Source organism: Mytilus galloprovincialis, chromosome 13 (assembly GCF_965363235.1).
Source record: "Mytilus galloprovincialis chromosome 13, xbMytGall1.hap1.1, whole genome shotgun sequence".
Lineage (NCBI taxonomy): Eukaryota > Metazoa > Mollusca > Bivalvia > Mytilida > Mytilidae > Mytilus > Mytilus galloprovincialis.
Window position 1 is genome coordinate 9,742,109 of NC_134850.1, and position 13,366 is coordinate 9,755,474.

A 13,366-nucleotide genomic window follows, 5' to 3' on the forward strand; every position below is an offset into this window, starting at 1 on the left:
CTGCACGTGTCATGCGCTGCATGGGTTCTTCTATTGTTTTAACAGGGGTGATTTAAATCTTTTGTTTGAGTAAGAGAATACACAAATAAATTGATACCCATTTCATTTTTCAGCAAAATAAACTGCTTGAATGAAACCCTTAAGTGTATTGAATGAAGTAGAGAAACATTTAAATTACATGATTAATTAAGTAAGTAGGTCACGGCGATTTAGTTCAACATTATCCAGATTCATCATTATACTATGCGGGAAAATTGCTTTTGTCAAATTCAATTTCAACTGAATAGATTCGTGTTTAACACAACTATCATCTGTGTGTGAACGTCCAACATGTATAGTGAGGCTCCCGCAGGGTCGAAAACGATCTGCGACCTCTGGGCTTTTTAGAGGCGACTTCCGACCTGGAGCCTTCTAAAAACGACCTGAGACCTGTAAAATTTGGAAAAAAACGACCTCCGACTGACTTCCGTCCTCTGTGTTGGGGAAAAAACGACCTGCGACCTGTACATTTCCCTTAAAAACGACCTCTCGACGAATTTAAAAGCGACCTTGCGACCTGAGGGGGGTACCCTGTGGGAGCCTCTATAGTGTATGATTTACTTACATGAGTACTGATGGAATTACTGCAACCACCATCAATGTCCTCAGTCGAGGCCATCCGTCATCATGTGTTTCGACCCCTAGCTCGGTACACTCTCAGGATGGGGGGTCCACAGTGGTGATCAATCACTGCGCATCAATAATTGGTGGTGGGTTTCCAGCTACTACTGTCTCTCTTCATCCATATCCAGCAAGATGCTTTCTCTGTTGCTTGGCCCAGTTTCTTGATTGCTGCTCCTCTATTCGGCCAGTCACTCCAACTGCAGAGATTCAGAACATTCTCCACACTGACTGTGAAGGGAAGCCTCTGCAGTCAACCTCAATAGGAAAGTTCCATGTTTGCCATCCTCTATCTCTGCACTCTGCCAACAGTCCATCATATTTTGCCCTCTTTCTTTCATTTGCTTCACCATATCTCTAGATCTCCTCCCAGGGAACTGTCAACTCTATGATTACTACCTTTTTACTACTTGCAGACCAAAGTACCATGTCTGGTCTTAGGTTAGTTGGTACAATATCAGGGAATTGCATCTTCTTTTCTAGATCAACTTCTAACTGCCAATCCTTCGCCTGATTTACCATTCCTGATATGTTCTTTTTACTTTTCTGGCCTACTTCACCCTCCTTCACAAACTGGATCTTGATAGGTTTGTTTCTAATGTTTTTTGCATCTTTCCTCTGTCACAAGTTCTCTATCACTTCAGCGAGTTCCCGGAGTACTTGGTTGTGTCGCCATGTATATCTCCCCTGTGTAAGAGCGATATTTCACCCTGAAAGAACATGTTGTAGAGTTCCTCTGTTTCTTGCACAAGGGACAGTCTGGTGTTTCTGAAAGTTTCCACCTGTGCATATTTGAAGGTGTCGGTAACACATCATACACTGATCTCAAAAGGAACTGCAGTTGGTATTGCGGATATTGCCATATATCTGACCATGTAAGGGATCGTTGTTCCAATTCCCATCTCGACCAAACGCCTTGGCTCCCTAATTCTACTGTCTTTGCTTGTCTGTTTTCTTCTCCTCTAGATTTTATCTCTCTTTGAACAAGACTTCGTCTTTCTTGGGTGTTACCGTTCTTCCAGTAGCAACTTTTTGATGTACCAAAGCCCTGTCGTCCTACTGCCACTGTTCCTACGATATCTTTAGGCCTCAATCTACTCTCTGCCTCTGAAACTGCTTTTGATGCTGACCTTTTTCGTCCTGTTCTTACTTGGACACCTGCTGTTCTTACTTTGTAATCTCTAGATTCTTTAAGTGTCATCACAAGGCGACTTTTGCTAACTTTGAATTCTTCCACTAGAGATGTAAATGGTAGCTGCAACTTTGCGGTCCTGCTGTGGACACATAACCATTTCCTAAGATGTCTGGTGATGGTTCTTTCATGCTTCTCAACTGTTGTCAATGTAATTTCGTACAGCATAAGTGGCCATGATATCCTTGTGTATTCATTGTTGGTCTTTAATGCCACTTTTATCATTATTTGCTATTTCATTGCGCCCAGCCATTCTTTTTTGTGTAGAAAGGTGGGACTCCCGGAGAGAACCACTGACCTTCGGCAAGGAAACTGTCAATACTAGTCAATTAAGCTTGGAGTTCAACCAAGCTACCACATGTAGGGTTCGAACTGTAAAATAAGCAATGAAGCAATGATTTATACTAATGAAAGAAACTTTTATTCAGTTTTTGTTTGATATATGGTTTTGTTTGTTTTCTATTATTCAAATTGAAGAAATCAAGACGTTTTAAAAAAGAAAAAAGGTAGCCGAGTGCATAGTTCTTTCAAACATATTCTTTTATCGCTGAGATGCTGTCTCGTCGTGCCTCCGTTGAAATTTTGCAAACATCCCATAGAGCAAATTACAGGGATTTTTAATATTGACCATTTGGTATATGGCCATGTTTTAAGCGACACGTACATGTAGGTCATAAATTAATCTTTTAATGAAATCAAATCTGTTACTATTAATAGGTTCCGTAGGAGGTCAACCGGATTTTTTTAGCGAGGATTTATTGCCATGTTAAACGGGCATTAGCTGCAAGATATAAAATGAAAGTATAATAGTGAAATACTAACTCGCTTTTAGTTTTGTCAAAATAAGAAACATCGATGTTCAATTATTCACTTGCAAGTGAACACTTCGACCTCACTGAAACGGTTTTTCTGTGACCTCGAATTTTACCCCTGTGCTGTAGATGATTACGCATAAACTAGGCGTGTTCAACTATTAAAATAAAAAAAAAACTCAATTTTGAAAATGAAACAAGGGTAAACCAATTGGTTGATTGATTCGAACCACATGTATACTTATACAGGTAAAACGATGATGTTACAGACTTATTTAAACTTTAAAATGAAATCCAACAGCCTGGGAAAATCCATTGCATGTGCTCGCTATATATATTTATATTGATGTTTATATCGCGTTACATGACTTTCGGCAGTCTCCGGAGGTCACCCCGATGGTTAATTTGGGGCAGCACCGATATTCCAACACCCCATTATCTCATTTGTGTACAAAGGAGCACAATGAAGCAAAACGAATAATAGAAAGACCATTAAAGAGCTGTGCCATGGCCATAAGCGCATGATACGTCCGTCAGTTTTCCAACTATAAAGTTCCATAACTCCTCAATTTCATACCAGAAATTTGTAAAAGAAACCTAAAGGAAGCTTATTTAATAGATATAAACCAGTCACTAAAGCTGCAGGGGATCTGAACAAGCATTGTTTAGTTATTGTCCGAAAATCCACCTTTTTATAAATAAAATCCCATGCATAACACGGAAAAGTAAAATCTAAAATTCATAAAAATGGATAGGGTGCTTACGTCAATAGATAAAAACAATTGGACAAAGCGTTTTTTGACTTCTTCTCCAACATGCTGACGACTGACGGCCGTCAACGGTATAAAATAATACGTCCTGTAATTAAACGGCGGTAAAAAAAAGTTACAGGGCATTATCAAATGTTCAGGTTTATAAGTTTATAAAAAAATGTGTCTCATCCTATTTGTATCCTCAAATGAAAAAATCATACTAAACCGAGTTACTGGAATAAAACCGTGCGAAACACCCCTGATATATAGATTCACATTATGTATCTTCATTAATAGACACTCGTCAACATTTTGGACTAGAATATGTCGGAATAGAATTATGAAAAAATACTTTTTTAATCATTTTTCTGATTACAATTTCTCTCATCTTTTGTATTTTTTACTTAAAAACACGGAAAGAAAAATATTTGGACAAAATTCCACTTTTATATAGGCAGAAATTGGATTGTTGATCATTTTTGTTATCTTATAGTTTTTTTCTAGCCTGCGAATTCTGTTGAAAGCGATTCGTATAGGGAATATTGATCTGGCGTCGGCGTTAACTAACTTCTCAAAAGCTTAATATTTCAGAATGTAGAAGACTTTAATAATTCATACTTTACATATATAGATGCCTTATGTTATAAAGTTGTCGTCATATGTCAATTGTGCTTCGTATTTGCCCATTTCATAATTTCATATCTGCCTCTCATCATGTCATACATTAGTGGTCTTCGTGTTTCCTTTCTATTCATTTAACTTTGAAAGTTGTTCATTTGATTTAGTTAATACCAATAATTTCCTGCAAAACATAAAAAAAACACGAATAAGGATTAACAAATAGGCATACTATTGAAAATATCTTTATTTAGCCAGAAAGTGTTGGTTGTATGATAAAATAAACACCCGAGGTTGGTTGTGAAGTAGTTTTTATAATAGACCCTGAAATTCATAACAAATATTATGTACAAAGAAAGATAACTCTTTTCATTCCCGATGACAGTACACAAATATATTTCCTACTTGAAAACTAATGTTTCCATGTTTTTGACTTATAAAACTATACAGATCATTAAACCATGAGAAATGTTGTTCATCATTATTCTTACATTTTAATTTTTAAAAATATTAAATTATACCAAATATTCTTCTGATAGTAGTCATTTAAGGCCATTTCATATTTAAAATGACCAACAACATTGTATATATAAGTCCATTTAAAGCATTATAGACTACTAGAACACACCCGCGAAATCGCGGGCTTATACATCTTGTGAACTGTTGTAGAATAATTTTTTTTTTAAAAAGATATTATGTAGTTGTGGTTCTTGCGATCTAAACACCATGACATGGAGAACGATTTGATAGGCTTATTTATTTTTCATTTTTGTTATCTATCATACGATTGGTTTTTTAAAAATGTGTCACATGTTTTACTTATTTTAATATATATGCAACTGGTATGACCCCTTAAATAGTAAACAATTGAAAGAAAAATAGAAGACAGAATACAGAGAGTCTCTATATATTAAAGTAGTATAATCGTAGTTTACATGTAGATAAACGCGAAAAATAATTGTCCTCTATAAGGAGGTATAATAGTTGTGGTTCTTACGATCTAAACACCATGACATGGAGAACGATTTGATAGGCTTATTTATTTTTCGTTTTTTTGTTATCTATCATACGATTGGTTGTGTTTGTGCATGTTTCAAACCGGAAGTCTTATCTATGACTAAAAGTCAGTCTGATGACGGAATCATATCCGGACTCCTTTTTTGTCGTTTTTCTCCCAAAATAACTCAATCTGAATAATCATAAGAATGGATGACAAATGCGACTATGCATGTTACCTATAGGACACAGAGGCATGATGATTGATTTATTGTGGAAGGAAGAGAAGCGACACCCAAAATGAGGTCTTCTCGTTTAATAGTATAGATAGCAACACACATCACTAAGCCTGTTAATACACTGATTATAACCATGATTAATGCGCCTGTCCTAAGCCAAGAGACTGTAATTCAGTTGTTGTCGTTTGTTTCCGCATATCATATCTGTTTTATCGTTCTTTATTTTGTACATAAAGCAAGCCCCTCCAATTTAGAACGTTAAAGAGGCCCTTGGCCCTACTCTGACACAACAGAGTGCTTTTGGTGTCATTTTTTTTTTTAACTTAAATTAACAAACAAATTTGCAGAAATAAAACTTTTGGTGAAAGAGAAATATATTTAGTCCATTTTGAACAAACATTTACATGTCTATGAGTTTGCACTAAAACATTTAGGACACATGCGCCCCATAGTGTACTTATGTAAGTTTCCAGAAAACCAGGGGTTATTTTGATGTAAATGTGTTCTCAAGGTCATATGTTTCTTACAAGACTTTAAAGGTAGGTTGAAAATTGGCATGTAGAAAGGTTATACTATGTATGTTTCAGGATATACCTTGTTTCCATCACCTTTCTATACATGCTAATTTTCAACATTTGTTCTCTTGTGATGAGTTGTTTCAATGGCAATCATACAACCTCTTATTTTAATATTAAGACACATGTTTAAGGACAAAACGAACACAAATATACTTAGTAAACAGAATACAAAAACTACCATGTATAATGAAAAACTATAAAAATCAGATGATAAAAGCTTGCAATCACACAAAGCTTTGAGAAAACAAAACAAAAAGACAAAAGAAACAAAGTACTGATATTAAAGTTTTAAAGTTACCGAAAGATATTTTAGATTCAATTACAACAATCAAATAGATGAATGTTTCTCGAGGCAGTCAATGAATCGTTTTGTGTATTATAGCCGGCCAGGCATCGTAGTCATAGGTCAGTTTTGAATAGTACATAGAAATCGTTCTTATCGTCTAGAAAACACACACTCAAACTATTGTCAACAGTGCTTCTACTTTGTGCAGCATATGTTTATTGTTAAATACTATGGCATTGTTTTCGTACTGTATGATTATGTTTACTTACTTCAGACCCGGTACTATTGTGAGTTTGATAGTTTTGTTTTTGAATGTGCGTATGCATATATCTGAATTTTATAAGTGCTTGTCTAGAATTTTATGTCCAGAGTTAGGTCTTCTCAAGAGTTTGGAATAAGAGAACCTTATTTAACCAAATTTGTTGTTACTTTACCTTCCATACATTTTCTTTCTTTTTATCGTGGAATAGTCGACGTTCATCGGATGCGCTTCGTCTTAATCTTTTTATCGTGGAATAGTAGGCGTTCATCGTCTGCGCTTCGTCTAAATCCACGCCTGACATTGTTTATATTCTCTCATCATATGCGGTTCATGCTACTTTCTCCTTTTATGGGATTGCCACTATTGACTCATTAATATATGATGAAAACGATTTTAAGTATTAAAGAAATCCGAAATTAACTGTCAAATTTCGTTATTATATACATTGATCAATTATTTATCACTAACGTTTTCGCCAACTTCTTTTATTTCTACAGTAAGTCTTGACCAATGTTGACCTCATTTTCGGAATTTCATGGATTGCTAAATATATTCGAAGACCATAACTAAATTAGAGACAAGACCTTTTAAAATATATTTGGAAATTCTTCACCGTCACCTTTTTTTGAACGATCAATGCATTTGAATAGGGTTATATAATTGGAACCTCTCCCCCTCTTTATCCTGATTTCGGAACTTGGATGGATCTGCCCCTGATGATAATACATAATCAATTTCTTATTTAATTAAAAATAGTGATTGTCATATGATCGGGATATCCAATAAAACTGTACTATAAATATATCTATTATTATATGTCGGTTAAAGTGTTAATGGGTTACTGATTATGAATAAGTCTTTGTGTATTACAAGGAATTTATACAACTGTAATTTTATGCATCTACTTTCCTGGCGTGAATGAGAGAGGTCATTTGGATTATTTCAAACGTAACCTAGTAAGTTGTTTACGTCGATAATTTTAAACCTAAAACTAGAAGGATATAATAGAGACCCAAAAAGGGTAAAAAAAAATTAAGAACAAGGAAGGAATAATATATGAAATGTTTACCTTTATATAAATTGAGAATAAAAGCAATTTAATGTCGAAGAATGAATCATTATTTTAATCGTTAAAAAAACTCAACTCAACTCCCATTACCTCCAAAAAATAGAAATTTCAAAATGCATGTGTTTTTTTTTTATTTTGTTCCTCTTTAGTACTCTCGCAAATGATAGGTTGGTACTAAAACATTGTTTATATGTAAACTGTATATCATGTAAAATGTGTTTATCCATTGGCGATTGCATGGATTGGCCCATATGGGCGTAAAGCGCTTTTCAATAAAGTTTTACTAATATTTGAATACTTGTGTTTGCCTCGTTCGAAGATATTGTTTAAAAATATATATATACATTACAGTTAAAGAGTCTATTAAATGTTTGTCTGCAACTTATTACAGATGGCTGAACCAGAGGGAACGGTAGACTGGCAAGATGGCAAATCACTATCAGAATGTATGACGTATATGCTAGAGAAAGAAATTATGTGTGACGTCACTTTCCGTGTTGGAATAGATCATAGTATTATCAAAGCGCACAAATACATGTTGGCAAGCCGAAGTCCAGTGTTTTATACCATGTTTGAAGGTTCTTGTCCTGAAAAGGGAGAAATCATCGTAACAGATATAAATTCAGCAACCTTTAAAGTTTTGTTGAAGTAAGATATATATGTAGGTTCTACCTCTGTTTTGCATGCAAGAGAAGGACAATCTAACTTCAAAGTGTCTAGGGGGGTGTTCTGATTTAAGAAATAAAATATTGTGGTCACGCAGATGACAAAGAAATTGTCCTGAATCAAGATTTCCCCCATACCTTGTAGTAATAAATTTTGGAAACAAAAAAATGATTTTATTGATAGCGTCAAAAAACTTTAAAAAAAACCAAACAAACTATACCCTTTGACGTTAATCGCTATTTTGTGCATTTTTCCTTTGATCTTTCTTTGTGATAATTTTTCATATCATGCTCCTCACTTGAGATGGAAAATTATCGCTAGAAACTTAGGAGGCACATGGCGTTGCTTATGAAATTTACATGAAATTGACGTCACCATAGGTCAAATAGCGATAAACAGATTATCAATGCATCTCGATTGGCTAAAGCGAGAATATCAATCTCGTTGAGATGATCAACGATAAGTTATAATTATTACTAGTATTCTCTATTATAATAAAACCACACAGACTCTCATATATAAGCGAGATTTTGTTTATTTCTTTACAGGTATATTTATTCAGATGTACTGGATCTTTCACTTGACAACATTCAAGAAGTGCTTTATGGTGCCGAAAAGTATATGCTATCAACAATGAAAGATGAATGTACTAGTCTGCTCTTATCGTCAGTTGAAACATCGAATGCTCCAGGGGTGTTCAATGTTGCATCTCATTTTCACCTTGAGCATCTTAAAATGAAGAGTCTTGAGCATATTCAGAAAAATGCAACTGAATGCCTGATGGCGCCAAATGCTATTAAAATGTCAAAAGAATGTATGGAAGCTATCCTTAGATTGGATTCCATATATTGTTCCGAAACAGATATTTGCCGATTTCTTATAAAGTGGGCAAGTCACCAATGTGAGGCCGAATGTAAAACGGCATCTGGTGAAAACCTGCGAGAACTAACTGGTCCCTTGTTGTATCTGGTCCGGTTTCCGCTGGTTGACAAAGAGTATTTTGCAAAAGAGATTGCCCATTCTGGTCTGATGAATTCGGAAGAAGTAATTAGTGTCTTTTCTTCCCACTATGGTAGGAAGAATGAATTTTTCGCAGAGTCAGTCCGAAATTCAAAATTATGTTACAATAAGAAAGATTGCACGGTTTGGCGCCATAGATCTGTTGCAAGTCCATGGTATAAACATACTGGTATAGAGTATGATGCTTTGAATGTAAAAGTGAATAGAAACATTGAACTGAAATCCGTGATTTTATTTGGTCCAGTCGGTAATGTGCCTGTCTCTGTAAGGGACATTACGGTAAAGATTCTAAATGACGGCGGGAATGAAATATTTACTCAAAAGTATGAGAGCTGTACACAGAGTAGTGAACTACAAACTGTTCTGTTATCAGAACCTATTCCAATAAATGCTAATAAATTGTTTACTATAATGGTAGACAGTATAAAGTATGATGCATACTATGGGAAACAATGTAAACAAAAATGCAGAATAGATCATGATATAGTTATAACCTTTGAGAATTCACCAAACTGTACCACTGGTACAAGTGTAGAACAAGGTCAGATAGCAGGGATAGAATTCAATGCATAATATTGACCTTGACATTGAACATTGTGATGACGTTGTGCAACTCTTGTTTTATTTTTACTTCATATATTGACAATTAAGTGCCAAATGTATATATCTGAGGTTAATTATAATTCTTATTCATCATGCAGGCTATATGAGTAGAAACTCTTCCTTTTGTCTGTAGGGACGCATATTGGTGCTTTAGGTAATATAACCAGTTTAGTCGTCTAGTCGTTATTTTACTGGTTGTGTTCTTTTTATAATTATTACATTTTGACAAAGTATAAATTGGCATAGCGAGTGATGCTAGCATAACAATAGACGCTTATCCTGTCGATATAATCGGCCTATATCTCCTTCTATCAACTTTTAACCTCATAATTCTCTTCTTGGTAAATGTTCTTTATTTGACCATCGGAAAACCGATGTGGCCTTAAATCGTGCTGATAGCCTGGATGAATTAAGTTGTCTTTTTTGGCAATTATTCTCGTTTTCTATTCATGCGTACATTTGATTAACTCAGCTAAGTTGAAAGGCCAAACAACAAGTAAGTTCCCGTCGTTTGTCAAATTAATGGAATCTGTACCAATTGAATACTGATTGGTTTTATATGTTGGTGATGTTGTATCTTCGTTGAATTCTGAATCAATGCCTCAGGAATCGTACCTTTTGAGACATGTTCACGTAATTTGACAAACTAATTTACAGTTTGATTTCTTTCATGCACGTGAAAAGATAAATATAGCAAAAACTTATTGTTTTTAATATTCAGCATCAATGGTCAGTTAATATACATGTTGACACTACTAAGTTTCTTGACATTTTCTTTAAAATTGGTCTCTGCCATGGATTGGTTGATAGACTGTATATATACATTTGTAGATTGCTAAAGGCAAGTGGTTAATGTTGCATGCATTATTATTCAGGACGATCTCGGTCAGTGAAGTTCTTAAAAATGCCAGTTTAATTTGTTTCAAATACGAACTTGTCATTTTGAAGAAAAAAAAAACGTTTAAACGATAAAGACAGTCTATATTTCTTTTTCAGTTGCCGGATCATTTGGGAGCAACCCCTCTACTTCGTTCGAATTTTAATGCCATAAAGATTCCTGCATACAAATCCAAACATATTTAATAGTTTTAAATATTGTTTGAAGAATATTCCAACTGCAGTTTAATTTGTAAACCATATAGTTTTACTTCAAGGGAGACAAATGCATTTTTTATTGATTTTCTGTCCAGGTGTATCGAAATAGTTCGTTTGGATTTTATACATCATTTAAGATAAGTGAACTTCAAGGCAGATTTCTTCTGTGGCTAACATAACCACCACGTAAAAAAGATATTTTTTTTTTCAAAATCAGGAAGCAAACTGTAAGTTGGACTTTTATCTCTAAATATATTTTAGCAACAATGTAAGCTCACTTTTTTATAACTTTTGCGTAGTATCGTCTTGGACTGAAAAATAAAAGGACTTTAAATTAATTGTGATTTTATTTTCAATTTCAGTGTTCCGTAAAGTTTACATGTAAATGAGTTTTTTTGCAGGCATTTCTCTGTTTGACATTGTTTTTCAATTTTTTCTATTGTTCTTAGTATTGAAAATTAATATCGATATACATTCGACATTTGTGATGAATAAATATGGGTGCTTAGTGCTTATTTTTATTTCCTAATTTCATTATAAAGTTTTAGATCGTTGTACTTCTGCTGTTAAACGATTTCAAAGTAATGTTTTCAACTATTGTAATTTTATTCTCTAATATATATATATATATACGATAAACAGGCATTTTATCTGGTTAAAGTGGAGACCTTTCATAAATCAGATATTAGGTCCATTTAATGTATTAGTCAAAGTTATCGCAAAAACAAAATCTATTGTACACGTGTTTTACCTTATATCTGATTTAAAATCAAATTGTTATATCATTTCGACTGCATATAAATTGTTCAATATGTTATCTTCTAGTAGACGCCCACATGCATACACGTTTGGATTATATTCATTCTTTTTTTTCAAAATGCACTTTGTTAGCTGATAAAAGGATGTACTTATAAACGTTGTTGCACAGTCCTCATGAGAGATTACCGTGATGAAGTTATTTACTGAAAATCCATTGTATAAGTCTTCAATGCTATTTTAGGCCATGATATCTTTTGAAATAGATAATATATGATAAGTCTTAAACAAACATTACACTAGGAAAACTCAGTAAGAAAATTTTGAAATGATTCGAAATATATTAAAAAACAAGAATGTGTCCAAATTACACGGATGCCAAATCCGCACTATCACTTTCTGTGTTCAGTGGACCGTGAAACTGGGGTAAAATCTCTAATTTGGCATTAGAATAAGAAAGATCATATCATAGGGAACATGTTGATAGGACTTCAAATTCATCAAAAGATACCTTTACCAAAAACTTTAACCTGGGACAGACGGACAGACGCACAGACCAGAAAACATGATGCCCATGAATGAATTACAAATGAATAAATAGAATTCAGTCAAATCTCTCTGACTGTTTTATATCAATAAAATGTGTCTTACAGTTGGGCTAGCCATATGAAAAACCTATTAAAAAGATTTCCCGAAAACGATTAATATTTGACCTATGACTGACCAAACGTTTAACTTTGTTATTCAAAATCTGCACATTGAGAACAAGGGGTTCATGATGTTTTTCGGTCATTCGAGATCATGCAATTATGATGTTATGAGTTTAGGAGCTTTTCATCTAATGTATGTCATTACGTCGTTGTGTACGTTGTTATTCTGTCTTGCTGATGTCTTGTTATTGAGCTTGTATCGATAGTTGGAGTTCATGATAGGTTCGATCCCTACCTGTCTCCATCCAAAGACTTTTCTCAACTGAACACGCCGTATTTGTGAGTAAGAGTAAAGACTGGTTGACTCAGAATGGAGTCTCCGAGAAGGGACTGCAAACTTATTGAAATTATGTACTAGTAAGTTAAAGCAGGCAGTGGCGGATCCAGCCATTTTAAAAAGGGGGGTTCCCAAACCAGAGTAAAAAGGGGGGGTTCCAACTATATGCTCCCATTCAAATGCATTGATTGGGTTTCAACCCCCGGACCCCCCCCCCCCTCCAACTGGATCCGCCACCGGCAGGTCAACCTATCGAGAAGAAAAAAAATAAAACATCATATTCATATTCATGATATCAAATTAGCAGACTCCAATTTGCAGGTAAATTATCACTAGATCTTAAACACCTTTCCATTATCATTATCGTTGTATATTGTTTCTATCGTGAATAGACAGTGATATTCAATTGACTGGTTTATTTATTTTTTTGTCTTTTTCTCAGTCTGTATCTAACCAATAAGCAGCTTGGGATAATTTCAATTTCCTCTTTTTCTTATTCTTATTAAATCAAACAATCTACAAATATAGATTTGATCAATTTTGTTAATATGCATACACTTTCTTTGTAGATGGCCAAAAACAATTACTCAAGGGATTGGCAAGATAATAAATCCATAACAGAATGCATGATGTATATGCTAAAGAAAGAAATAATGTATGATGTGATTTTTAAAGTTGGGGCAGAACAAAGTACTGTTAAAGTGCATAAGTACATGTTGGCTAGTCGGAGTCCAGTATTCCATACTATGTTTGAAGGTGGATTTCCGGAAAAGGG

At 34.4% G+C, this 13,366-nt stretch overlaps 2 protein-coding genes across 2 annotated transcripts; one reads left to right on the plus strand and one right to left on the minus strand.

The window, feature by feature from the left end:
* Nucleotides 1-1,017: 1,017 nt before the first annotated feature.
* Nucleotides 1,018-1,861, minus strand: LOC143057392 (uncharacterized). The gene is made up of 2 exons (XM_076230697.1): nucleotides 1,574-1,861; nucleotides 1,018-1,233 (listed from the first exon to the last, which is right to left on the minus strand). The coding sequence occupies exons 1-2, from the start codon at nucleotides 1,859-1,861 to the stop codon at nucleotides 1,018-1,020; spliced, it is 504 nt and encodes a 167-aa protein (XP_076086812.1).
* A 5,350-nt stretch (nucleotides 1,862-7,211) lies between these two features.
* LOC143056356 (BTB/POZ domain-containing protein 2-like) lies at nucleotides 7,212-10,508 on the plus strand. The gene is made up of 3 exons (XM_076229445.1): nucleotides 7,212-7,351; nucleotides 7,856-8,112; nucleotides 8,679-10,508. The coding sequence occupies exons 2-3, from the start codon at nucleotides 7,856-7,858 to the stop codon at nucleotides 9,721-9,723; spliced, it is 1,302 nt and encodes a 433-aa protein (XP_076085560.1). The 5' UTR covers nucleotides 7,212-7,351; the 3' UTR covers nucleotides 9,724-10,508.
* The last annotated feature ends 2,858 nt before the right edge of the window (nucleotides 10,509-13,366 follow it).

Excerpts from the sequence above, each read along its gene's own strand:
- LOC143057392 (XM_076230697.1), bottom strand. The coding sequence starts at position 1,861 with ATGACACTTAAAGAATCTAGAGATTACAAAGTAAGAACAGCAGGTGTC. Across the intron at positions 1,234-1,573 it reads TAGAATTAGGGAGCCAAGGC|TTTGTGAAGGAGGGTGAAGT; the intron begins GTTTGGTCGAGA and ends ATCAAGATCCAG.
- LOC143056356 (XM_076229445.1), top strand. The coding sequence starts at position 7,856 with ATGGCTGAACCAGAGGGAACGGTAGACTGGCAAGATGGCAAATCACTA. Across the intron at positions 8,113-8,678 it reads ACCTTTAAAGTTTTGTTGAA|GTATATTTATTCAGATGTAC; the intron begins GTAAGATATATA and ends ATTTCTTTACAG.